The sequence below is a fragment of the Peromyscus maniculatus genome, chromosome 12 (assembly GCF_049852395.1).
Source record: "Peromyscus maniculatus bairdii isolate BWxNUB_F1_BW_parent chromosome 12, HU_Pman_BW_mat_3.1, whole genome shotgun sequence".
Taxonomy (NCBI): Eukaryota; Metazoa; Chordata; class Mammalia; order Rodentia; family Cricetidae; genus Peromyscus; species Peromyscus maniculatus.
Genome location: NC_134863.1, coordinates 36,653,342 through 36,678,024, shown reverse-complemented (window position 1 = coordinate 36,678,024; position 24,683 = coordinate 36,653,342). Strand labels below are relative to the sequence as shown.

Sequence of the window (24,683 nt, the reverse complement as noted above, 5' to 3'; positions counted from 1 at the left end):
TCCGACTCACTTTCTCATAAAAAAACAGTGCCAGTGAATCATTAGTTTGGGTAGGGAGGGGCTTTTGCTTAAGACAGAAGACTAAAGTATCAGAAGTTGACTTTGTTTTCTTGGAATTTGGGGAATGTTAGATTTATTTAAATGCTCTTTAATCTCTATAAACCAATCCAAACAGCAGGCTCCTGGATTCTAATTTATTGGTGTCCTTGAGAGACAGGAAAATGTTTCCCCCCCCCATACACGGTGATTTCTTTTTTCTCAAGGATTTAGCATGAATTCGACTTCCTCAGTTACAAGCCTCAAGTAGACAACAAAACACAAAATGCCTCTCCTTTAAGGCCACTGTTCTTTTATTTGATATGAAAATGTATTCCTGGTTGGATACAAACACATTATAAGTAATAACTACAAAGAAATGCTCTGCCATCTCTCACCTGTCCAGGCTGGATTTTAGTCTTAAGTGTTAGAAAATTAATGGCCAGAGCAAAAACCAGAAGCATGAATACTGTTACCACCGATGGGGACAGCCACCATGTGGGCAGATCTAGCCTATTGCCTACCAATTAAAAAAAAAAAAATCAATAATGGAAAACCAGGAAAATGGAAACTTCACAGTCAGTGAAGAGCAAAGTTTTGCTGACATTTTGAATTTATTCCAGAAGTCAAGAAAAGATGGACCTGGTCCATGCACTCGCTCCATGGGCATCAAGAGTTAATTAACTCCAAGAGTGAATCCACTTGAACATTACAGTTTCTGATATGAATGTAGAGTAGATGAACACTGGAGAGTTATTTAACCCCTTAATGTGGAAGCCAGGCATCAGAAAGTAGAGTCACAGTTACAATACAATATCTAATATTTTAACTTAATTGTGGTTTTTTTCCCTAACTTATTCAATTTTTGTTGAAAACTCAAGATAATTGAAGTTACCATTAAAAATGAAACCACAATTATGAACCTCTCAGGGCCTAGTAGTGAAATGTAATCGCTCTGAGTCTATATTAAGTAGCCTCCAACTGCCATGTTATTTGAGAAGTTTTGATTTTAACATTTTTTTCTTCCATCTTAGCTGCCTATTCATTTCTGGCCATTGTTCCTGTCCTGGTTTACACATCCTCTCCACCACTGTGTGATTTTGTTGGAAATCAAGTATAGGGCTTTGATTTAGCTGTTTTGACCTGTGTGCATGTGAAGTCTTGGGATGGTGATATTGTGTATGTGTGTCTGTCCAGCTTGAGACAGCCATTTGGGCATTTCAGTTCTCTCATTCTGAGTTGTGGTCCACAGAGAGTTGGGATGCTGACTGACTGATAAGATGTTCTACAGGCTAGAGAAACCACTATAGGGTAATCAGATTTCATCCATTTGATATCTGCGTATTTCCCCATCATCCAGATGTAGTGATGGCCCCTTATGGCCCAGATATTCTAAAGAAGACAAAATTAAAAATTTAAACTTAATTCTGTCTCAAGTAAGTGCATTATTTGGCAACATTGCCCAAAGCATCTGCTTTCTATTGTGGAGAGCCAGTGGATTCCACAAATTGCACTGTGGCAGTGCAATATTTTCCTTTGGGCTGATGGTAGTCATTTGCAAGGCTTGGTAAACAGGGTTGTTGTGGTTTAGAACTGCATAGGGCCATAGTTGATGCTTACTTCCGAAACACATTGTAATAGAATGCCAGCTCTCAGGAGGCACACCATGAAATGAGGTTTTCTGGACTTTTTTTAAACATAGTCTATGAGAGTCCCTGAAGCTAAGGTTAGCTTGTTTGAAAGCCACATATCTTTATTTCCATAATAGTCATATGACATGTCTGAGTAAGCAGTTCTTTGATATTTGAAAGGTATTTTGTGATTGTAGTGTCTCTTACACCATTTTATACAATCAGAGAATTTTAATTTGTAAGTGGCTAGGCTAGTGTTTGTCTTGTTCAATACTGGAGATTGGCCTCACAGTCTGATAACTGGAGTAACCGGAGGGTCTCACATGCATTTTTTTAAAAGAGTAATCAATTTTTTTTCTGTCCAGTTTGACATCCAGTCCAGCTTTGCATTCTGTGGCTGTTGGTTGCACCCTTGGTCCCTAGACAATATGAGTTCTGTTTTTCTTTCAATTGAAAAAAAAAAAAGATGAAAAGAGTTATTTTTCTTTATTGTAGAAATTTTGGAGGAATTCTTGGAGGAACAGGAACAATAGAGTGTGTGTGTGTGTGTGTGTGTGTGTGTGTGTGTGTGTGTGTGTGTGTATGTCTGTCTGCCTGTCTACCTCTTTATATATTATATAATCTTACACACACACACACACACACACACACACACACACACACACACACAGAGAGAGAGAGAGAGAGATTTAGTATATTGGCTCATATGACTGAAGGTTCCATAGTCCCATCATGGCCCTCTGCATGCTGCTGAGCCCGAGAACCTAGTGTAGCTTCTCGGTCCAAAAAGCTGGCAGCCTCAGGACAAGGGGGGCTAATGATGAGCACCAGTTTGAGGGTGAGGCCTGGAAGCTCTCATGTGAAGTTGCTGGTGTGAGACCTGTTGAAAGGCTGAAGAAGCTGGGATCTGATATCCATGGGTGATGACAGCAGCAATAGATGCCTTCACCCAGGAAGAGCAGAGCTCAGCTGACTGGCTTTTTCCTTCTTTAGCTTTTTGTCCTACTGGAGCCCCAATCCTTTTAGAAGGTACCACCAATATTCATAGGAGAAATTTACCCTTTGGTGTTGTCTTTCGGGCCAGTCATCCCTGGAAATGTGAACAGAGACATGGCCAGACATGTTACTCATCTGGATGTCTCTCATTTCAATCTAGTTGACAATCAAGACAAACCATCATGAATTTGTTTCCTTGTTGTTGCTTTGAGTAAGGATTGGTGCTTTCCACAGCCATATGAGAACCAAGGCTGTGGCTCCCAGCAAGTGCCTGAATCTTGTTTATGCACTGCTGATCAGATCATAAATCTGATGTTTCTAAAATTAAATAAGAGTGCCATTGAACATGTGTTTATACCATCCGTTTGCATGTTTTTCAGTCCTTTAATGCAAACACAGACACTATTTTAAAGATCAGAGAGTTAGTGGCTAATATTATTCAGTTTTGTCATGAAGACAAAGTTGGGTAGGAATCCAAAACTGAGGAGGAACATGGGGAGGCCAAATCCATTTCATCTGTAGATGTGTTGCACATCTCTTCTCGTTCCTGCTCTCCCTGCCTCCTTATCACCCCAGATCCAGCAAAACAGCTTAAGGCATCCATTCCTTTGTGCCAGAGCTGGGCTGAATTAAACTTGGTGAGATCTTTTGGCTGGATAGGAGAAGAGGTAGAATCTAATGTTAAGAGAATGGTTATTGTTGTTTTAGTGCAGCATTAATCTTTTTTATCTTATCAAGAGAGTCTTTGTCCTCCCAGTCCCCCTGAAACAGTTCCCCTTCCCGACAGGGCCCTTCTGCTTGCTACATCCTGACTGTGCTTTTTGGGAAGTTAGCCAGAGGTATGATACAAACCTAGGGTGTGAGAGGTTGGTCTATGAAACAAATGAACTCAGTGGCTCCAGTTTTTTAAAGCAATATCCAGAGATGATGACTGTCTTTTTGTAGTCTAGGTTAGAATAACCAACAGCTGATTACTCTTCATGTTCAGACTGAAAGCTAAGTTGAGTGATTTCTGTGGAACCTTTTCTTTCTTAACTTCTGCATTTGAAGTAACCAGTGGTTCCCCACCATTCCATCTTTTCTTCTACTCGGGCACTGCTGGACCTAGCTTAGAAATACCATGCAAGCCATAAGTGTGAGCCACAGTCATCCTAAACTTTCTTACTTTAAGAAAAGCTTTTTAAAAAGAAGTTGAAATTAAGTACACAGCATTGGGAGGACAAACTTAGGTTGAATGTTCTGCCTATATCCAAATAAGCTGCTCCTAAGTAAACAGCCTTGGTCTCTAAATAAATAAATCTATAACCACTGGGTAATATATAGAGTATTATCTATCTTCAGACCATCTTGGTTCATTGGAGAACAAAGTGAGAGCTTCCTCTCTTCATCTTTCAAATGGAAAGTTGATGACATATACATATGCATTCATTAAATATTGAAGGATCAATCATTAGCAAACTAGGACTGCCAGTTCTGTGAACTGAGAGGAGAAAGAGTTGGCAAGCTTTATCCTTCTTCCTCTCCTGTTGGAGACAGACGTGCAGGAAGGGAGTATGGAGGGAAGCTTAGTGGTTTGCATCCGTTTAATGATTTCACATGAGGGCAATGCGGAGCACCTGTGTGATTCTATATTGCAAGAGACTGTGGCAGTGGCTGTTAAAACGGGCTCCTCTATGGTTGAGGGCAAGCCCTAGGTTCTTATTACAGTGGCAGTACAGGCCACTGCCTCTTGATGGCGCCATGCACTTAGAAATGCTTCTCAGAAGGTGAATGCTGAGGATTCTGAATCATCAAAGCTTTTCACTCTCTGGCTGGATGCTAAAATACAGAAGGCTGCCTTCACTGAAAAGAGCCCTGAATGCCATTATGGCAGTTACAGAAGAAACACTAGTTTTTAAAGAAGAAACAAAGCCCCTGGAAAAAAAAAATCATGGACCATGTGGGCAAAAACTAAAAGAAAATTGAAAATATATTTTTATTGATACCAACAGTACCTGAGCACTTGAAAGGGGCCTGCTAACTATTCAGTAAGTGTGACCCTCATATTCATTGCAAATTATTTAGTGTATTTAAATTAGAAGCCTTTTAATAGATCTGCCTTTAAAAACCGATTTCCCTAGGAGAACAGGTTTCAGTGACTTCGGGTTAATGTGATAATGTGTATTTCCACACTCTAGAAAGGCTCATGGGAAGATTTGCAATGGACAATGTTTTTAAAGTTTTTGATTGGTATTTCAAGAAGCAAAGAAACATACACGTATCACCAAAGAAACACATTCGTCACTTCACTCATGGGCATTTTCCTAGTTTGTTTCTATCGTTGTGATAAACAACATGAGCGAAAACAACCTGGAGAGGAGGAGGTTTATTTGGCTTATGCTTACACACTACAGCCCTTTATTGAGAGAACTCGGGGCTGGAATTCCAGCAGGGACCGGAAGGCAGGAACCTATGTAAAGACCATGGAGGAATACTCTCTACAGCTTGCTTGGGCTGCTTTTTTATACAACTCAAAACCATCTGCCCAGAGTGGGCTGGACCCTTCCTTGTCAATCATCAACCAAGAAAACGCTCCACAGTCCCGTCTGATGGGGACATATTCTCAGTTGAGGTCCCCTCTTCTCAGATGACTCTAGCTTTAGTCAAGTTGACAAAATACTAACCGACACAGGAATTTCTTATTTCAGTCATCTCATTTTGCAAGTTCAGACCCATTAGAAAGGATCTGATTTGCAATATTAAGCACTCCATTTTCAGGAAATTGTAGATTCACATGCAAATATTAAAATTTCTAAGGTTAGAAATTTTAGAATTAAAACTTAGAAATTTTAGCTCTGGTGTTACCTTTTATTCCACTTCCTCCAAAGTCTAGTGCAATGTCATAGGAGGACAGGACATTCAGGCAACCAAGGCACTGCAGCTGGGGCTGCCATGTTGGCCCTTTAAAAGCCACACCCATCCCCCTTTTCATACCCTCTTGTAAACACAGATCTGCTCGTTATTTGAATAACTTTGCCATTTTTATAAGGACTCTAGAGTCTGTAACCTATGGGCTTGGCTTTTTTCACTTAGCCCTGTTCTCTGGAAATTGAGTCAGAGTTGTGTATGCTTTCTCTCCTCCATGCTCTAAAAGAGTGCATGAAGCAAAGAGACTCCCAGACTCATACTTACGGTGTTGGTGTTGGTTGTGAGACAAGGTCTTACTGTATACCCCTGGCTGGCATGGAATTGGTATGCCTACGAGGCTGGTCCCAAACTCACTGAGATGTATCTCCTTATGCCCCCCAAGTGCTGGGATTAAAGGCATCCCAGCTCATTTCTGTCTTTAAGGAAAAAAACAAACAAAAAAAAAAAACAGCTTCTTTTAAAAATTTTAATTACATTTTTATTTGCTTATTTTGTAGACAACTCTGTGTGTGTGTGTGTATGTGTGTGTCTCTGTGTGCGTGTGTGTATGTATATGTGTCTGTGTCTATGTGTGTATGTGTGTGTGTCTGTGTGTGTCTGTGTGTCTGTGTACCCTTACACAAGGGTATGGTTTTAGCACTGTTGAGTAAGGAACATCAACTTATTTAAAACAAATTATTTCAATAGAGCATACCACGCAAAAATGATGCCCCTGAAGCCAAATGGACTTCATTTGAGCCAAGCCTGTAGCTATTCTGAACTTTATAAAGCTAATCTTGCTCTTTTCAGCCCCTGGGAAGATGAAGGAGAGACACACTCTCCCCTGCTCCTCTTAACTTCTGCATGTTTTATGTAAGATGAAAAGACTATGAAAAAAGAGCACAGAGGAAGTCAGATTAGCCAGGGATGCAGGGAATGGGGGAGGGGGGGTTGCCACAAAAATGCAGCCAGTAAGATGACATCTGTCTGACAACCTGGGTTCAACCACCTGGTAGAAGAGGAGAACCCGACTTTGGCAAGTTGTCCTCTGACCTCCACTTAGCATTTTCCATGTTTTATGACTCATAACTAACTACATTACAACAATATTCTTGGTGACAGTCCACTTTCTCTTTTTATGTCTTGTTTTCCTACATTTTTCTTTGTCTTCTTCATGCATGAAGAATTACTGTATTTTAAAAGAGGGTAGATAAAGGTTATTTTAGTTATTTATTTTTGTTTTATGTGTGTGAATCTTGTGCCTGCCTGCATGTATGTATGTGTACCACATGCATGCCTGGTACCTGTAGAAGCCAAAAGAGAGGGCATAGGATCCCCAGAAACTGAAGTTGCAGATGGTGGTGAGCCATTATGTAGGTGCTGGGGACTGAACCCAGCTCCTGTAATAAGAGCTGCCCTTAACTGCTGAGTCATCTCTCCAGATTCAAGGATAGAGCTTTAGAATGTAAAGATGTAATCATCTTGGTGCCCACCACAAACCAATCTTCACTGAACAAAATAAAACAGTATGTAAAATTCTAAAATAGTTTTTCGTCTGTGTTTTGTAGACTATATTCTTTCAGAAGAAACAGGAGTCTGGTCAAGCCAAAGTGAAAATGTAGGCAGATAACGGCCATGTTGGTGCTCTGGCGGGGCAGTGTGGCCCCCACTTGGCTTCTGTAACAGGGCTCACGTCCTTGGTGGAGGGTCCTCTGCTACACTGGTCACGTGACAGTAAACTCAGGTGGGGGTTTTCTTAGATGCCATATGGAAATGTTGCTTTCCTGTCATGAATTTTCTTTATCTTTGAGCTAGTGCTTCAATAAGGAAACGCACATATACATACACCATCCCCGCTGCACAGTCTTCATAGCATTTTTAAACAATATATGTTAATATCAAAGGTCTTTCACTTTTAGCTTTCATTTTTTTAAAATAAAATTTCATGCTTGCCAGTCGACTTTAAATGAAAAAACATTTCAAAAAGATAGCAATACAGAGAAGCCTAGTTAAAAGGGTCTGCTGGCCAAGGCTAACCTGAGTTTGCCTAACAAAATACAAATTATTGCTAGGTGGAAATGTTAGCTATAAAAAACATTGCTGGGAAGAAATTACTAGAATCAGTTAAATTTATTATATTATATTATATTATATTATATTATATTATATTATATTATGCATATTCAATATGCATGAAAGTAAAAATAAACACTATCCCAGCATATATACATATATATATAGTATAAATAATTATATTTATAAAAATATAATAGTTATTATATATTTAATATAATCAAACAGTTATTCAGTAAATAACTGAGGATTCCTTACCAGGATCCTTTGAAAATTACTTTTTTAATGTAATTTAAATTACATTAAATGTAAATTTACTAATTTTTAAATTACTAGTCCCTTCTAACATAGAGGCACAGCTAGAAATAGAAGTCGAGGCAATAGGTTTAAAGGAGACGTAGCACTCATGTGTGTAAGGGTAAAATGCGTGTTTGGAGACCTGCTTGGTGACATGATGCTCCACGAGCTGAATGTCTCTGAGTACAAGCAAAGGCAGGAAGTGACAAACTGCTCAGGCGTTTGCATGATGGGATTACTCAGCCAACTGCTGAAGTTTTAAGGCAGAGCCCAGGGCAACATGAGTAGCACCCCAGCTTTTATGTCAAGGATGAAATGTACATTATAAAATGGATTTTGTTAATATTCTTTCTAGAATCTTCTCTATTGGATTTAAGGTACTGTGGGAACTATATGTTGGTCTGTTTTGGTGGGCGGGGAGGAGCGAATAACAGTGAAACATTCAGGAGATTTCCTTCAGGTTACTGTTAACAGTGAAAGAGGAGTCTCATCTGAGCACGGCGCTGTAGTGGTCACATTCTAGGTACCCTGTTTTAAATACTAAACTGAAACACAAGGCACCTGCCTCGCAGGAAGCTGCAAATGTATATCCAGAACCAGAATTCAAACTCCAGGGGGCTGGCCCTGAGTTGTGAGCTTAGCTGCAGTGACGCAGTGACAGGAAGGGACAGAGGAGGAAGAATAAGACATCTCCTTAGGCAATGTGTTGCTTTATTTCAGTGTAGTTAGTATCTTGAAGGGATATTGAAAATCGGAGCTAAATGTCTTGGTTATTTATGTCTTATTCCCATGGCTGTTATTAATATAGATGAGGAGAATATCTGCATTCATATAAAATCTTCATAGCAATTTTCACATAACAGGAGTTATGATCAATTAATATTTGCCACCTTCCACAAACCTGCAGTTGCCTCCCAAGGAGACACAACCACATACTGTGCCCCGTTCCATCTCAGCCCTATTGATGGGCACAGATTCCAGCTCAGTCCTGTGGATGTGCCCATTCCAGCTCAACCCTGCTAATGGGCACAGAGTCAATACTATTTAAACCAAAGGTTGTAGAATGAGGTACTTCCTTGACTATGAATCTGAAAGTAGACTTCATAGTCTATAATATTCTCAGTTCAATGTTAAATGTCACATGAAGGTAATTCATAAAACCAAACTATAAGAACCAGTTACTTTTATTTACCACTTCTTAATCAGATGGTCTGTCCCAAGCTAATCAGAACAGTAGAAAGGTGAGTTTGGGTAAATGGGAAGACCAATTACAAGGTGAAATGATGCTTTCTCTACCCAGCACTTGATTTCAAACACTACCTGCAGGTCCAGGAGTTCCCTAAGCTAGCATCAGAGTCAATAATTCATTAGAAGTTCTAACAGAACTCTCTGCAGACTGTAATAATGGTTACAGTTCTAGACATTTGAGAAAGGAATCAATAGACATCAGCCAAAGGAAGAGGCACACAGGGCGAGTCCAGAGGGTAACAGAAGAGGTACTTGTGTCATCTCTCCAGGGGAGTCAGGTTGAACTCTTCTACTGGCCTTGGACAGGGTATGTGGATTCCAGAGACTCTATTGTCCATAGAATTTTTATTGACTTTGTCATGTGGGCGTGTCTCATTGATGATTGATTGACCATGTAGTTTTAATCTTCTTGTTGAGTGGCAGACCCTGACCCAAGGCTTCCATAGAAAGTCACATGATCAGTCCTTCTGCAGTATCCAACCTCCATCCAATGTTTGTTACTACTAACAACTACTAACCCTACCCTAGATGAAGGTCTCTCTTTGGACAAAGCTAGATGTTTATTCAGTAAATAACTGAGGATTCCTTACCAGGATCCTTGTGTCCCTTCTCTCCAAGTTTTGGGACAGTTTCCTGATAAAGTGAAGCACAGGTTATCAGTCATAATGGATTTCTAATGGATTCATAACAGGAAATAAGGTTACAATGTATTTCAGAGGTTTGAAATGACATAGATCTATTTCTTCCATATACTTCATGGCCAGTGTGGGTTGGTTGAGACCTCTGCTCCATGCTTCCTCTCTTGGAAACAAGACTGATAGAGCCAGCACTAGCTGGTAGGGTCAGTCTGTCATAGCTAAGGAAGCCATGTAATAAGTCTTACCAGCTTGTTATACAGGAGTGTCATCTATTGCTTCTTGCATTTCATCAGCCAGCAGAAATCTGAGGACCCTGTAATTTGGGGATGGGGTAGAGAAAAACCATTTTGACTGTGCCCCAAAAGAGACAATGTTAATATCCCAGTTACTAACCTCAAGGGATTTAAATATAGGAAGAATTACACACACATGAGACTTGTAAGTATTTAAATGCTGGGATTACAGGCATACATTGCCATCACCAAGCCAGGCCTACTTAATTGAGACATTAGCACATGCTTCTGGCATCCTGGAAATTCTGTATACATGCTCTTAAGTCTAGCTCTTCACCTTCTGCCAGTTGTTTTTAGATCTCTGTATGTTCTGCCATTGAGTTACATTTTCATCCTTAATCCAGAGGGTTTTTGGTAAGCCTCTGTGAATTGCTGTTTCTGTAGCTGGTCACTTTTTTGTACCTCTTATTAAAATATGAATGAAGAAGGGACCCTTTTTTCACCTACATATTCTGTAAACACCAATAGGAAGCCAGTAACTTAATAAACTTTTACCAAAGTCATGATTATGGAGACCATGAATCCCTAGCATTAAGAGAGAGAGAGACAGAGACAGAGAGACAGAGAGAGTGGCAGAGAGAGACAGACAGAGAGAAATATCCCTTGCCAAAAGAAATCCTTTGAAGAGAGAAAAGTTCTTCTTTTGACTAACTCATATAATTACTACAGGGTGACACTTTTTGTCCTGTGAAATAATTGACTCAGCATATTGTAACAAATCACTAGCAGGCATTTCACTTTTGTTTATGCATTGGTAGCTGGTTTTCTACACAATTTATTTATTCGGTATTTTCCCAGTCTTGTGGCCTAGACCACCAGATGTTGGCTTCAGGGGAATGGATGCTTTTACTATCCCATCTAGGGGATATAATAATAGAGCAATGTCAGAATTAATCTTCTGAAGTAGAAAGCTTGGAAATAAAAATTTATTACCAGCCCTCAACACCTTTAAAACATGCTAACGTCTAAGGTCAAAGAATTGCAGAGTAATATTGTCATTGTATTTTCTGAGCTATTATGACCCTGTCAAAATGCCCTTGGTGTATGTGGGATACAGAAATGGGGGAAGGGAGAATTAAAAAGAAGAGAGAAAATGTTTTTACAGTCATTTTGCTTTCTAGATGCTTAGCCTCACAGTAATTTTGGCATCTGGACTAGCAGCCGGCAGTTTCTAAATGGGAGAATACTAATGTGGAATACTGGGTAGGATGATTTGGAGATCTCAGAAGGGCACACCTTCCACTTTGCACTTTGCTATGCAAAGCTTCAAGGAAAATTGAGTTTCATAATAGAGGTTTGTGCCCTGGCTTGAGGTCATACAGGAAAAGCGAAGGATTCCCCATGTGTTGACTAGTGTGGAACCAGACACCAGAATGGATCAAGCTGAAGGGAGAAGGGAGAAGTATCTAGAGGGTCACTTCAGCTCAGCGCTTTCCTTAAAAGGCTTCCTGGAGAGTGCTTTCTGAAATTCTCTGCAGTCTCCCTTCTGACGCACTTCTGGAGCATCAGCTTATTCCTCTTTGGCGTAGCTTTCAAGGGGCCAGTGTGTCTCGGCACCACATGGATTTCTTAGATTCGTGGGCAGCCAGGCTGCGTGTGTGTCTGATTCAATCTGGACAGACTGGCCGTGAATGGGGTGATAAGAATAGCGAGACACATACCAGTAGACCAAACTTCCTGTGCACAAGCCTTTGAATACTGCATTTCACTGTCTGAAATAGCATCCATCCTAGGGATGGGATCATTTATTCCCTCTGAAATGAAGCAACAGCTCAGGCAGCAAAGGCAACTATTTTGGGAAGGAGATGTGGGAGGAATGTTGCTGTGTCTCCTAGTCTAGGCAAGAGTACCTCTCCTTCATTTGAAGATTATACCATTTCCTGGGGCCCTAAAAAAATGCAAATCAGTAATGTCAAATAATCCCAAGTGGCAAGGCATCCTGTGTGGTCTATGAAGACAGAGAGTGAGTCTAGATGCTTCAGCATAAACCCAAATTGCAGAAAGGGGGATTTTCTTTGGAGATTCAGTTCCTGGTACAGATGTTGCAGAGGAAAGGGAAGAAATAACTAACCTATGTCCCTTTCCTCTACCTACACCCTCACAGAGTGTTTTTTATGTATTCCTGTGTAGACTTTTCTTTATTGTTGGGAGAGTTTAAAATAAGTCAATAAATGCTGTGTCCCCTACTGCCTCGGCCATAGAGCTGAGGTGGGTAGGGCTTGGCAGCTGGTGGCAGCTGCAGAGATAAATAAGGGCCCGGGATGCTGGATGAAAGGAGCCAGGCTTGTCCAGCTATGAGTGGCTGCCTGGGAAGAGGCCATGAGGACAGACCTGCAGCTGGAGCCCAGAAGTTCAGGCAGTGACGGGGAGGTGGGCGTTTACAGGGACCAGTTCAATGGACTTTTTGATGGAGTTGTTATTCTTTTAGAGGGAGGGGGGACACTTCAAAGGGCTCACAGATGTCAGATACACTTTGAGTTCTCGTTTTCGTCAGTTAGTTCACTGAATGGAAACCAGGGAACCACTGTGGTGTGTTATTTCTGTTTGTTACTACTGCGACTAAGAACTAACTCAGACTTTGCCTTCACAAATGAGCTGCGATTGGAATGAGAATAAGCAGCAGAGTGTGCTGAATACATTCCTGTTTTATTACTGATTGCCAGTTTGTGAAGTGTTTTTCTGTGGGGGGCTTGTGAAGTCTCTTTCCAGTGTGGTAGACTTTAATCACAACAGATGGTCTTTGGGCTGGGTTCCTGTTTTCATCGTGGCTTTAGATTTATGTGAGGCCCCCCCACCCCAGGCAAGGCTGTCTAGGCTTATGAGAACCACTTGGTAAATTATTTCCTGCTGTTCATAACTAGGTTATTAATTTGCTTAAATTATAAATGTCTGTGTTTTTATATGGAGTCTTCTGAAGGACCAGTTAGTGAGTGGTATTATTTGAGACCTTGATGGCCTGTAGCCTTTTTTTTTTTTTTAAGTAAATTATCATTTTATTTTCCAGCTACATGAATCACATGGTCAATTTTAGATTTTGAGCTATATTGATGCCATTCTATCTGGAATTGATGTGAAATGTTCTTTATTTTATTGCAACAATTATACATTTTAATTCTGTATTATTTATTTGTGTGTGTGTGTGTGTGTGTGTGTGTGTGTGTGTGTGTTTAGGAGCACACAAGTGTGCACACATGCCACAGCCCACATATGGAGGTCAGAGGACAACTTGCAGGAGTCGGCTCTCTCTTTTTTTCATGGAAGTCCTAGGGATTGAACTCGGGTCACCCGACTTGTCAGTCCATGCCTTTTCTGATGGAGCCATCTCTCTAGCCCCCTCCCTACATTTAAAAGGTAGTTTTATTCCTATGAAGAACTAAAGAAGACCCTTAAGTGGTGACTAGTCATTTTAAATGGTCGATGTAAGGAAAAAAAATGAAGTTACAGACAAAGCCTGTATATTGAAAGATACTTTAAATGCCATTTTTCTCTTGGTGTGTCTAACAGTAAAAGAACATTTCTCTGTGAAGTTAGAGTGCTCATTTTTAAGTGCATGATGTTGGAAGAGCTAGTTGTTGTTAAAGATGAGTTAGGGGAAGGAGGGAAATAAGACTGCATAGGAAATGGAGATTGAAAGAAAAATCTCCAATGTGTTGGAGACTTGATAAATCAAGGGGATGCTTATTGGACTCTGGTGCGTGTTAGCCCAGGTATATACAGGTGAAGGTCAGGCAGCTAGTGCCGGATTTAGAGGAGAAACCAGGAATCACAAACAGTTCCATCTCGGGCCTTAAATTCATCCATAGAAGGTGTGGGAAGCCAGGTATGGATCCTCCAGACTAGTCTCAGCCTTCTGGAGAGGAGGATTATAAATTTAAGGATATACAGCAAGAGATCTTATCTCAAAAAGGAAGGAAATAAGGAAGGAGGGGGGAGGGAGAGAGGGAGGGAGGAAGGACAAGCAGGAGGAAGGTTGTCTGTGGATCAGTATATGAATGAGCCCTCCAGTTGCACAGTCGGTCTGGAATCGTCTCCGTCTGTCACCCTCAGTGACCTTGCTTCCTTCCGTGCTGTAGGAGCGGCAGCGGCTGGAGACCATCCTCAGTCTCTGTGCTGAGTACACGAAGCCCGAAGGTCGACGCCTGTCCGCTGGCACCACGGTGGCTGATGTACAGAAAATCAACAAGGAGCTTGAGAAGCTGCAGCTGTCCGATGAGGAGTCTGTGTTCGAGGAGGCTCTGGTGTGCCCCGACGTCAGGTACAGGTGCCATCGGAAGGGTTCTCTTCAGGATGCTGACGTTGCCGGCTTCGGGAGCCTCAGTCACAGTGCCAACTTCCTGGCCCCCAGGGGCAGCAGGAATGATGAACTGCTTGGTGACCTCACCAGGACGCCTCCACCATCCTCATCTGGATTTTTGAAAACATCCAATGAGTCCTCCTACCTCAGTATCCTACCGAAGGTAATGTTGGATGGAAAGACGGGGCGGGGCTAGGGTCATACACATGCTTTCATAGGTTTATCACAGGCATTGTCTTGACATTGGAGCACAGCTTCCTTGGAAGAGATACTTAGATGGCAAGGTGCAGCCAATTAGGGTGATCTCTGTAAAGCGGTGGTTCTCAAGCTGTGGGTTGCAACCCCTTTTTGGGTCAAACAACCCTTCCACAGGGGTTTCCTAAGACCATCGGAAAACACAGATATTTACATTATGATTCCTAACAGTAGCAAAATTATATTTATGAAGTAGCAATGAAATAGTTTTATGGCTGGGGGGTCACCACAACATGAGGAACTGTATTGAAGGGTCGCAGCATTAGGGAGATTGAGAATCACTGCTGTAAAGTAACATTTGCACTGTGAAGATGTGGCCACTCTGGGGTAATACCAAAGAAGTTTCTCTTCTCCCTGCCCCTCTCAACTGTACACTTAAGAAGTGAAGTAAAGCTATGTGTCTTGCTCATATTGTCTTGCTTATATGTCTTGTTATATTGCCTGTGCATAGATTCATACACACACCCACTATTCTTCATGGCCTCCCACCATGAAAGGAGTATTTGTGTATGCTGCACTCTCCTATTTTGTGTTTCAAAATTCTGGTGGAAATTTTTTATTCATTGGATGTAATAGTTGGATGAGTTTCATCATGAATCTTCCATGCTTGCCTGTCATTTAATTGGATCATATTCATCTCCTCTGTGACCCTTTTTTTCTATCCCTCCCCATTTTCTCACCCCACTTTCTGAATAATACCCATTTAACTTCTACTTGCCTGCTCCTCCCATCTCATATAGGAAAGAAAACATGTGGGACTGAGTTATTTCACTTAACAAGGTGGTCTCCAGTTTCAACCATTGTCCTGTGGTGGCATTCTTTCTTTCTTTCTTGTGGCAAGATGATGCTATATTGGCGTGTGTGTGTGTGTGTGTGTGTGTGTGTGTGTGTGTGTGTGTGTGTGTATACACATAATATTTTCTCTATACTTTCATTCGTTGATCAGCGTTGAGTCTGATTCATAAGTTATCTATTTATTAACAGTGAGACAATACACATGAATGTGAAGCTATCTCTGTGGAATGCTGACATGGAATCCCTAGGGTATATACTCAGGAGTAGTATTGCTGGGTAGTATGGAAGTTCTAACTTTAACATTTTGAGGAATCTCCATACTGATTTCTGTAGTGGCTTTACTAAATTTCATTTCCACTATCAGTGTGTTAGGGTCTCTTCTCCCCCACCCCACCACACATCCTTACGTACTTGTTTCCTTGATGATAGATGTTCTGACAGGGGTGAGACAGAATATCAATGTACTTTTTAAATATTGCCTTTCCCTGATATATTGTTACTTGGATTAGGATTAGTGGAAGGGCCATGCATGTCATTCCAAATTTGAGATAATAAAATTTGAATGCAATCATTTTCTATAATACATATTTTATATACCTGTGACTGTTGGATCACATACTGGAAGTGGAATGGCTGAGTCCTGAATTCTGGGACTACGGGTATGAGTCACTATTCCTGGCTTATACATTATTCATTTTATATATGAACATACCCAAGCTATATTCCTTTAAGAATATAATTGCTATGGGCAATCAGGAAAAGCTGGGAGTGGGCGAGGTGGTCTTCCCCAGGGAAGAGCACATGTCCAGTATCAAATGGTCAGCCTTGAAAACACACATACAAGTAACATTATATTGACTCAAGAGATTATATTTAAGGGTATAGATGTAGATAGATCTATGTATGTGATAACAATGAGTGAGAAAAGAGGCCCTGAATTCTAAGGAGAGTGGGGAAGGGCATATGGGAGGACTTGAAGGGAGGAAAGGGAAGGGAGAAATGCTATAATTATATCATAACCTCCAAAAAATTTTAAAAAAGATTACCCTTCTGCTGCACATTTTATTCCCCATGTTCTTGTTACGGCTGTGTACTGTCATAATTTTTCAATTTTCCAAACTGATAGGTGTTTTAAATTTATACTTAGTTATGCCTAAAATAGGTGCATTTTCATATTTTAAAATACTTTTCATTTTTACCTCTTTCTTTAAAACTTCTTTGTCCAAGCTTTACTTAATTATGAAGAATGCTTATTGGGAGCATTTGTCTTTTGTTCTTTATTTATGACCCATTTTAGAAATGTAAGGGCTTAATATTTACAGGTAGTCATAATTATTTCCCAGCCTTCTGTTTGTATACTGATTTACAAATATTTTCCAAATGGGATTTTGAAAATGAAGTTCAATCACATTTTTTAGTGGTTTTTTTGTTTTTTTTCCCGCCCACACAGGATAAGAATTTTTGTATTCTAGGAAAGTTTCTAAATATTTTCTACCATCTTTTCTCTGCAAAGGAAATACTTAGAATTAAAGATACATTTCATTTGGCTAAATTAAAATACCAAAATAAGAGGAGAAAAATGCTACCACAAGTATGAGGTGGGTTTATTTCTTTAAAAATAAATAGGGTTTACTAATTAAAGTAAGCCTTAATATAATGCCATCTTGACATTTTTGATCCTCGTGGCCACAGAATAATAACAACAAAAGATTCTTGACTTTGGGGGTTTTGTTTGTTTCTTCGTTAGAAGGACACATAACTTATTTTATAAAATTATTTTATATGTATAAACATTCTGCCAGTAGGTGTATCTGTGCACCTCGTACATTGCCTGGCACCCTGGAGGTCAGAAGAAGGCCCTGGTTCCCTGAGACTGGAGTTACAGATGCCTGTGAGCAACCATGTGGGTGCTGGGAATTGAACCTGGGTCCTTTACAAGAGCAAGAAGTGCTTTTAACCCTTAAGCCGCCTCTCCAGCCCAAATATTGATTCTTTAAGAAAAACATCCGGGATATAATTCAGTGGTAAAAGGCATGAACAAAACCCTGGGTTCAGTGCCCAGCACTACCCACAAAAAGAAGACCAAACACACAAACAAACAACACAAACCAACCCTGAAGAGAAATGCAAATATTAACAGTAGCACTATTGACTTTAAAAAGGGACATTAGAATTTAACATCATGGTACTAAGTCCTAACACTAGTTTTCACATGGATTCAAGGAAGCTTGTATGTGTGTTTTTGTCTCTTTATTTTAACTATATGACCGTACTTTCATACTGATTGTCCCTGGTCAGAAGTTCTTACATTGGGCTGGAGAGAGATGACTCAGCAGTTAAGAACACTGACTGTTCTTCCAGAGGACTTCAGTTCAATTCCCAGCACCCACATGACAGTTCACAACTGTCTGTAACTCCAGTTCTAGGGGACCCAATACCCATGGCAAACACCAATGCACATAAAATAAAGATAAATAAAATAAAAAAAAGAAGTTCTTATGTATTATTGAACACCTCCTGTTACACGTCAGGACTGTGGCTTATTAAATATGTGTTGTTCAACAATCACTTCTTCCTTCTCATTCTGTATTTATCTTAGATAATTTCTCAGAGGACAGAAATTCTCAATAGCACATCTGGCTTTCCTGCTGGCAAGATGAAACTTAGCAATTAGGATGGAAAGATGGAGGGAGGATCGAGGATGAAAAGTTACTGTGTTGGGGCTGAAGAGATGACTCAGGGGTTAAGGGCACTAGCTGCGCTTCCAGATGACCTGGATACAATTCTCTGCATCCACGGCAGGAAACAGTAGTCTGTGGATCCAGTTCTAGGGAATCAGATGTTCCCTTCTGGCTTCCATGAGCACTGCATGCACATGGTACAAAGACATACATGGAAGCAAAATGCCTATATACATAAAATGAAAACATATTTTTTGAAAAAGTTATTGGTTACTCAAGAAATGTAAGTGACCCCCTTTGACACTTTGGACAATTACCGTCAGCCACTCCCTTATAGATTTGTGAGTTTCCATCATTTTTATTTTCCATTTCTTCTCCTTTATAGAGAGTGGCTTGATTTTGTTAAAATGGTTGAGCTCTGTACTCTCTCTAAAAGTTTTCTTCTGGAAGACAGTTTTGACAAGAAAGCTTGTCTAAACATGCAGATCCTGGCAGAGGTTTTAATTTGCTCAAATAAGGTCTTGTGGAATTGGAAGCCCTGGAGATTAGCGCAGGGTCCATTGAGTCAGACTGTACTGGTAGATACAGGAAACATCACACTCGTCACAGATGGCCACCAAGCACATTGGGGTGCAATCAAGAGGGCAATGGGTTCCAAAGGATAGGTTTTCACCTCGTTTTCAAATGTAGGCGTGTGATAACTCAAGAACAGAAACAGAAAACTTAGACAAACCTCCTGGCCCTCTATTTGGGGTGTTTCTAATACTCTTCCTAATACTGTGTTTCTGGATCATTTGCTTGATGAAGTGTAGTGCTTGTTATTAGTTAAATTGGTAAGTGGGAAAGTAGAGAAGAGAGGAATGTTAAAAAAAAAAACTCAAAACCTATCATAAAAATTTTTTATAACATTTAGGAAACCTGAAATTTACCAGTCAGGAGCTTAGTTTCCTGGACACTGAAAGCTGTCCACATCCTTGGAAATACAGGTTGAATGGCCTTTGTGATGCTATCGACACCCACCTGAGGCAACTGACTCATAGACAGCTCCTGACCTGTTTTTCAGTAATTGTTCCATCAACAGGGAAAAGCCCCGCACCTCAGCAAGCTGTGGAGGTCTACAGAAAGTGGCAGGCGTAAAAATCGTCCTGTCTCTACCCTCTCTTTTTCTTCTCTCTGTGGACCACGTTACCTCAAAGATGACATATTTGCTGATGTGCATACCGGTGCAGTATGGCTACTGGAAGAGTGCCACATTACTGTAAGAATACATCCCACCATTGAAATAGAGGGTAATGTGTTTAAAATTTCACTTTTTGGTCGCCGCATAATTAAAGCTATCCTGTCACAGGTTCGGTTCTCCACCGATTTTCTTTATTCTGTTAATTAATGAGATTACAATAAAATTTTCTTTCCATTTTGTCACCAAGCATTCAGTTTGGTGACTGGAGAGATGTCTCATTGGTTAAAAGTATTTGCTGCTCCTGCAGAGGATCTGGGTTTGATTCCTAGTACCCACATCAAATAGCTCACAACTGCTATAACTCCAGTTCTAGGGGATCTGATGCCCTCTTCTGGTCCCCTTTGGCACAGACATGCATGCAGGCAAAATATACAAATAAAGAATCTTCAAAAACAAACCAAAGCATGCATTTTAAAATGCCTCGTGAATCTATCCCAACAACTTCCAACAACCCTTGTGTACCTTTATTACAGTAAGTGCTCTCTTGTCTGTTAAATATGCCCGTTGTGATAAAGTTTCTAAAAACCCCGGGTCATGTAAATACTTAGCATTTCTGTTGTTAATTATCTTCACTCCCAACTTAGTGTACAGTCTGCAGACTGTCCGTTTGTTTTGTCTTCTCTAAATGCTTTGCTTCCACTGGTGACAGATATATTTAAACCCTGTTGGATGTAGAAACCTGATATGTAGTGCTGACCCAACAGGATCCTGGCCTTCTGAGGCTTTCTGAAGGCCTTCCGAGGCTTTCCTGCTGCAGTTACTGGGCAGCGATGTTGAGTGCCATTCACGGTTAGACACTCCTCCCGATCTAAAGCAAGCGCCTGATCACCGAGACAATAAACCCCACTCTTGTGTTAGGAAGGTCAGCAGTTGTCTTATTAGTTGGTAAGATGCTGGACTTAAGATGACAATAAAATAATGTCAAAGCTTGAAAGACCTATGTACCTTTGTTCTACTGAGATACCAATTTTATTTTATTTTTTAACTTTTTATTGTTTCTTTGTGGATTTCACATCTTTCACGCCAATCCCATTCGTCTACCCATTCCTTCATATCCACCCTCTGACCTTGCAAGCTCCCCCGTAAAAATAAAATGAAATTTAAAAGAAAAAAATCTTGTCGTGGAAGCTATAGTGTGTCATAGTGAGATAGTGTTTCTCTTTGTAGTCCCCACTGGCTTAGAACTCACTAGACCAGACTGGTCTTAAACTCACAGAGATCTGCTTGTCTCTGTCTCAGGAGTGCTAGGATTAAAGATGTGAGCCACCGTCCTGGGCCAAGATTGTGAATTTTTAATCATTCAGTCTCCTTTTGGAACTACAAAATAGGGTAAAGAAATGAAGAATACAGATGAATAATGTAGAATATGACATGGTAGACATTTCTTAAAGTTATATCAGGATTAGAAAGCAAATTAAATGAACCCAGTGTGGTGCAATGATTGTTTGGGTACTCTACTGTGATGTTTGTTTGTTTGTTTGTTTGTTTGTTTGTTTGTTTGGATGGATGGATGGATGGTGGTTGGTTTTCTGAGACCTGGTCTGCCTATGTAACCCTGACTGGCCTCAGCCTTGCTATGTAGATCAGGCTGGTGATGAATCATGGGTAGTCCTTCTGCCACGGCTTCCTGCGTCCTGGGATTGTAAGTATTTACTACCATGTCCTGTGAATGATCTTTTTGAGTATTAAGGAAGAATCCTCAAGAATGTACTTAATGGGGCTGCTGTTTTCATTTTGAAGTTGTGGAATATCTGGTCACTAACTTACTCATCCAAAAATCGCTTTATTCTAAGAGACGTAAAAATTAAATCATGCTATGTAACAACCCTGGCATCTCTTTATATAGTAAGTTTTTAATCTTCCCCCAGTGATACTCAAGATAGGTAATCCAAACTCCTGGGGAGAAGAGGCAACTTTGATGTCGTCTGTTTTCTTTTTAAGCAATGGACATGTTGGGCTTTGTACACCATCCACAGCATTCCTTTCTTCCCCCGAAATTTACCAATAAATGGGTGAGACTATGAGAATGCGCTGTCACTCCATGTGCTGGGGAGTCTCGTCGCTTTCCATGAAACCTGGGTTCTTCCAGGAAACGAATGGTGACCAAGGTCCTATTTTCAGTCCCGTTGATATATTAACCATGTAAGAAGATGGTCGTCTGTAAGACAAGGTTAGTGAGGAGTGAGCTAACACAACACATGAGGCATCCCCTAGCAGCATCAAATATGCCGTTTGACACTGTGTGGCATGGTCACGTCAAAACTGATGTCCACCTAGTATTAGAAGCGAATAAGAAAGTATAAATACTCATTCGGAGGCAACCCTGATAGCAAAACCTAGCAGTGTGGCTACAGATTTAGAAGGCTTCTACAGACGGAACTTGTAAGGAAGCTAGCAACATAGCAACATGCTGAGAGATCCCCCGCAGGAAGGTGTCAAAGGTCCAGCCTTGTTTCTGGTTCCCTGCTGTGTGTGTGTTGAACTTTGTAACACTTGGAGGAGCCACTTCGTCTCTGGCTCCTGCCACGTCCTCATCTGGATAGCCTTGTAGTTCTTTGAGCTGGAAAAGGATGTGAATTTGCAAATGGAAGTTGGTGTGTTGGCTCTTGTCTAGGTATGTAATTGAGTAGAGCAGTGTATTCTCTATGAGAAAATGCATCACGGTTCAATGGAACTTTAAAATGCTTTTTCATTGACTTACTGTGTTTGGTTGAGAAAAGGTCTCATGTAGCTCAGGCTGGCCCTCCCTGGCATACCCATGTGGAGGGACACCAACACTCGCCTTGCAGCTGCTTTAGAAGACTAATTAGGAAAATTCTAGAACTGAAGTGTGAATAACTCCTATCTGTTTTGCTTGACCCCAGACTCCGGAGGATATAGGTGAGGAACAGAGGACTCGGGAGTTGGCTGCAATGGAAGATGCCCGGATGGTGATTCTGAACAACCTTGAGGAGCTTGAACAGAAAGTCAAAGATATAAATGACCAAATGGATGAATCTTCCAGAGAGGTATAAGCTAGGATCTCACTGTCTGCTCTCTCCCTTCTCCTCTCTCTCTCTCTCTCTCTCTCTCTCTCTCTCTCTCTCTCTCTCTCTCTCTCTCTCTCTCTCTCTCTTGTTGTTGAGACAGGGTTTTTCTGTGTAGTTTTGGAGCCTTTCCTGGAACTCACTCTATAGCCCAGGCTGGCCTTGAACTCAGAGATCTGCCTGCATCTGCCTCCCCAGTGCTGGGATTAAAAGTGTGCACCACCACCGCCCAGCTTTTTTTCTCAACCCCCCCCCCATCAGCTTAGATATTTCTGCTCATTGTGGAACCAGCCCTGACAGGTGAATTCATAGAGGTCAACATGAGCAAACATTTGTTCAGTGGGAATCATTTGTAGAAGTGCCCTGCCTCACATTCTGTGGGTGGGGTGGGGTGGGGGAGCGGTTTATAATCTGATGACATAGAAATAAACATATTAAGCCAGCTTTAATGTACTTTATATCTGGCCAAACTTTTTTGATTAGTACGATATGTGCTTTCTGATTGCAGGATCAATTGCTAAATTAATCTCTGTTTATGAAGTATTCAAATTGAATTCCATCTAACCTTTTCTGAGCATTCTTACTATGCGTTGGTATCATGTAGGTACTATAAGGGGATTCACATATGAATTAAACAGAAAGCCAGCTTTCTATATATTTGCAGAACAGGAGGTAGACTCGCTTGTTTAATAGAAGCAGAAGGTAGTGGCAGTTTTAATTTTACCGTCATATGGAGTGGCAGAAAACACAGAATTCTGCCAGGGCTGGGAGGTGGAGTCCGCATGTCAGCACTCACAGATGGTGCCAATAGTCATGAGAGTACAGTGAGGGGACTCCTCACCTGTCGTGTCCTGTACCCCCACCCCCGGAATCCTCCAGGAATGTGGGCCTCTCTTCTGGGGCTGGGATAATGTTCACCCCTCAGAGTCCAGGGACAAGCAAGAGCTGGTTGGACTCAAGGTAGATAATTCTTGAGCTAAAGCCTAAGCAAATAGGCAAAATAGCCCTGGAGAGAAGTTGCCATAGAAAAGTCAAGTGGTCAGGTAATTAGCTTTTCAAGCCACTACATAGTGGGTTCCCCTCCCCACTGGCTTCCTTAGACAGGAATCCCAGGTTTCATGCCTGAAACCCACAATCTGGCTGGTCAGTAACACTTGATGAGAATCTTGTTAAGCCTGCACCTCAGCAGTGGGCAGTCGTCCCTGAAGGTGAAATGTTTCTGAGCTTTCTTTTATGTCCTTAGTTGGATATGGAATGCGCTCTTTTGGATGGAGAGCAGAAATCCGAGACGGCTGAGCTCATGAAGGAGAAGGAGATTCTGGATCATCTAAACCGGAAAATCACAGAACTAGAAAAGAACATCGTAGGCGAAAAGACCAAGGTAAACGGGCTGCATTAGAATGTGCTTTTTATGGGGAAGGCGGGTGTCCCAACTCCTGGAATGGAAATGTGAAGTGGAATGACATGATTTGGGCTGAATAATGTGGCGCCTTAGAAAGAAGTTCCAAGGTCCTCTGTTGTCACAAAGTCCTGCCAGGTAACAGACTGTAGCTGCTGAGAAACCTTCGTATCTCATGGCAGCCTGGTCCGGCTTCATGAGTAAGTTCCTTTTCCCCCATCAGCCTCTCTCCTTTTCTTACTCTACTGTTTTTCATTTGTTAGTCTGAATTTTTTTTTTATTACTTTATTTTACTGAGCATGCTTGTCATGAGTGTCCTTGCAGGTTGGCTTGGGCATACTGAAACGGAGCTGCTTCATTTCTGTTTACTTTCCTGTTCATTGAGAAGATGAATGGTCCCCATTCATCTCAAGTTCCCGGCCTTGCCATTGTCACCAATGCAAGTGCGCTGCTCCTTAAATAAAGGTGTTCCTGTTTTCAGGGGCGGTCCCCACACACTGCCAAGTGATCTACAGGCCACAAGTGACACCGTGCTCAGGTCTTGCTTATGTGTTTCAGGCCACAGCTTGAGTGTTAGTTGACAGCCACTAAGGAAACTGTGGAAAGTAATTTGCAGAACTTAGAATGAAAAGTGCTAGTCGGTTAGTGAGGAACTTTACCCCCTCTTGGACATAGTATGCATTCCTCTTCCATTATGATTCAGTAACAGCTGGACTAAGCCTAAAATTAAAAATGAAATTCCAAATTGGGTTAGCAAGAAGCAAACAAGATTTAACACAGTCTTTCCTGCCTATCGTGTTCTCTATTAAGCAAAGAAAAAGGGGGAAAAAGTCTCAATTTGAGTAAGTTATACTGCTCATGTGTGGAAGGAATTTCTACTGCATGTGACTTCCTT

At 41.1% G+C, this 24,683-nt stretch overlaps 1 protein-coding gene across 22 annotated transcripts in view; it reads left to right on the top strand.

Annotated features, from left to right (window-relative positions):
* Nucleotides 1-24,683, top strand: part of Phldb2 (pleckstrin homology like domain family B member 2) — a 228,268-nt gene that overhangs the window by 151,390 nt on the left and 52,195 nt on the right. For all 22 annotated transcript variants that reach the window (XM_076548918.1, XM_076548914.1, XM_076548911.1 and 19 more), the window contains 3 exons: nucleotides 14,172-14,555; nucleotides 22,228-22,371; nucleotides 23,633-23,770. In XM_076548918.1, coding sequence (XP_076405033.1) covers nucleotides 14,172-14,555; nucleotides 22,228-22,371; nucleotides 23,633-23,770 — 666 coding nt within the window. The remainder of the gene's footprint in view (nucleotides 1-14,171; nucleotides 14,556-22,227; nucleotides 22,372-23,632; nucleotides 23,771-24,683) is intronic.